At 36.0% G+C, this 2,673-nt stretch overlaps 1 protein-coding gene across 1 annotated transcript; it reads left to right on the top strand.

Annotated features, from left to right (window-relative positions):
- Nucleotides 1–20: 20 nt before the first annotated feature.
- LOC112461762 (pre-mRNA-splicing factor PRP46-like) lies at nucleotides 21–2,655 on the top strand. Its single transcript, XM_025027140.1, has 5 exons — nucleotides 21–173; nucleotides 843–988; nucleotides 1,064–1,305; nucleotides 2,108–2,381; nucleotides 2,450–2,655. The coding sequence occupies exons 2-5, from the start codon at nucleotides 860–862 to the stop codon at nucleotides 2,465–2,467; spliced, it is 663 nt and encodes a 220-aa protein (XP_024882908.1). The 5' UTR covers nucleotides 21–173; nucleotides 843–859; the 3' UTR covers nucleotides 2,468–2,655.
- The last annotated feature ends 18 nt before the right edge of the window (nucleotides 2,656–2,673 follow it).

Below are 2,673 nucleotides of genomic sequence, written 5' to 3'. Positions count from 1 at the left end.
TTCTGCTGTATTTCAGATATTCCTGCATATTTGTTCCTTTCTAGATGTGTCGACGCTACACGGTTTGAGCTTAGTGTGCACACGGTTCTACCTGATTTTAAAAGATGCAAACTCACTGTGGAAAGCGCGAATTAACCACATATGGCCGGATGCTAGCTGGCTCTTATGTCTCGGTTAGTTCAAATTAATAGCACCTTACGCCTTGCACGACTAATTATATTTGTGAATAAATAAAACACTCTGTATGCCATTTTACACCAGCGCTGTTCGAGCTTCCGCAAGCATTTGCACATTAGTTGCTTACATTGCGTTAGATTTCACAGCATTTTACTTTTTTTTGTCTTAAAAAAAGTGTTTTACAGAACGTTATATATTTCTTTATCTCTATCTTTTTTTATTTATAAAAAGTCGCATCGAGAAAGCTTGTTCAGCTCTGTTTATTGCAACAATCGGATGTGCATAAAGTAAGAACTTGAATACCCTGAGAAAAAAATATTGTTATTAAAAAAAATATTTATTATGTGGTTCTCTTAACAGCTTATTTACGTAATATAATACACATATTTATTTAGAATTATACATTTTTATTTATATTTAAATATTTTTATTTAAATAGCATGAATATTTACTTCAATAAAAAAAATAATTTTAAGTAAATGTATTTAGACTTTATTAAAAAATTTTTTCTCTCTGTGTAGACATTCGATCCAGAATGTGCTTGTAGTTTATTTGTACTTAATTCAAGTTATATGTATATGAATTTTTTTTGTATTCACAATCAGTATTATGGTATGAATAAGTTTTCATATTTTTTTATGTAAGAAGTCACTTGTCAATTACAGCGAGACCCGACAACTGGATGTTATCATACGTTGCAATCAAACAAGAAACAGCACTATGGAAACAGCAAGAGTCTGCAAAGAAGAGAAATTGTCTGTTCATCGAGAAATTACCTAGATCTGTAGATGCTGTGTTACTGATGCACGTAGTAAGTAGCATATTATGTCAGGTGGACCTCTCTCCTTGTGGAAAACGGTATAATGATAATGATTCCCGTTTTCAGAATGGAATCTCTCATTTAGTTTATACAAATTATCAAGACTTACTTTACAAGCAACTTCCCTCACGCGAGAAATTATCTCACGAAATCGAGAATTCCGCCGGCATCGCTATGGGACATCATTCGAATTATATCAGGGATCTGACGGCAATAGACAACATGATCTACAGTTGCAGTTACGATAATACGGTCAAGTCGTGGGAGCTCACTAACACCGGTTTTATCCATCAGAGAATTTACAATTTGTACGTAATAGCAGAACTGTTCCTTTCGGCCGCTTCGCCATAAGAAGACTGAGCAAGGAAGATGTTTCCGGTTTGTGGGAGAAATAATCATTTCCCACCAAATTATTCGCATGCATATAGTGCATTCCGTGTCTCTCGCTTGTTGAAACAGATAATTCGAAAACGCGATTCTAAAGTTTATTCGTTAAATCTAATTCACTGCATATTACTAATTCACTCGCATTTTTATTCCAGGAGCGTGATCTGTGTGAAGGTAACTCAGTACTTGTTGAATTATGAGTTTTCTTTTAACCGTACCGTATTCACATGTATTCAAGTCTTGAACTACAAAATTGTGCTAATTTTTGCCGCAAATACGAAAACAATATTTTAAACCGTATTCAAAAAAGTTTTAAGAAACAAAATTTTATTAGCCCCGTACTATTTCTTGATTGAGCTTTTTTTTCCTCCACTCCTTTTTGCTGAATTTTTTCAACACCGTTGATTATTCCGTCTTTGTTTCGATTGTGCATCCAACTAATAAAAAACTAGTGCGGTGCTATAAAAAAAATTTTAATACAGTGTAAAGTATCATATTCGGGCAAAAATTAGTCCGATTGTAGTCTAAAACAGCGGAGTTAAAAAATACTCAAAATTTAACAAGTACGCGGGGCTAACAAATATTTCGTTCTTTGTTATTTTCTAAATAATGCGCTAAGCTATCGAGATGAGGCTTTTGCCACAAAATGACACAAATTTAGAACAATATGTAGCACAATAGATGAAAATATAAAATTCAAAAAGTGCAGGTTTATTTTCACAGACGGAAGAGCGACAATTTACATTCGTGGTTATGCGGGTTATGCCATATATCATCGTGTCCGGAGAGTAATCTCTTTGCGACCGGCTCATCCTGCGGGACTATATACGTGTGCGACTCAAGATCGAGAAATAACCCGATCAGACATTATCGACCTCACACTAAATTCGTAAATAGCCTGGCCATGAACACGGAATACATCCTGTCCGCCAGCGTGAACGACGACACGATGTCCGTTTGGGATCAGAGAGCCGGACGGACCATGGAGTCTATCACAGTAACGTTAATTTTTAACATCGAAAAACGAGACACGATGTCGAAGGTGTACCTTACTTAAGTTTCCAGGTAAACTCACGTGTATAAATATGCGACGGGATTTGGTTTTCGTCGGGGACAAAATACCATACTCCTACTCGAAGTTGCACGTGCTAAATTCAAAGGACGATTTCAAGCTGGTGAAATCTTATTCCACCAAGCATACGAAAAGTATAACGAGTATGCATCTGACGCACGGATGCCTGATAACAAGTTCCTGGGACGGCACTGTCAGAATTTCGAGCCTTACGGAT

Source organism: Temnothorax curvispinosus, unplaced genomic scaffold (genome assembly GCF_003070985.1).
Source record: "Temnothorax curvispinosus isolate PA1 unplaced genomic scaffold, ASM307098v1 QBEX01011722.1, whole genome shotgun sequence".
Taxonomy (NCBI): Eukaryota; Metazoa; Arthropoda; class Insecta; order Hymenoptera; family Formicidae; genus Temnothorax; species Temnothorax curvispinosus.
This window is presented reverse-complemented; position numbering and strand designations above follow the sequence as displayed.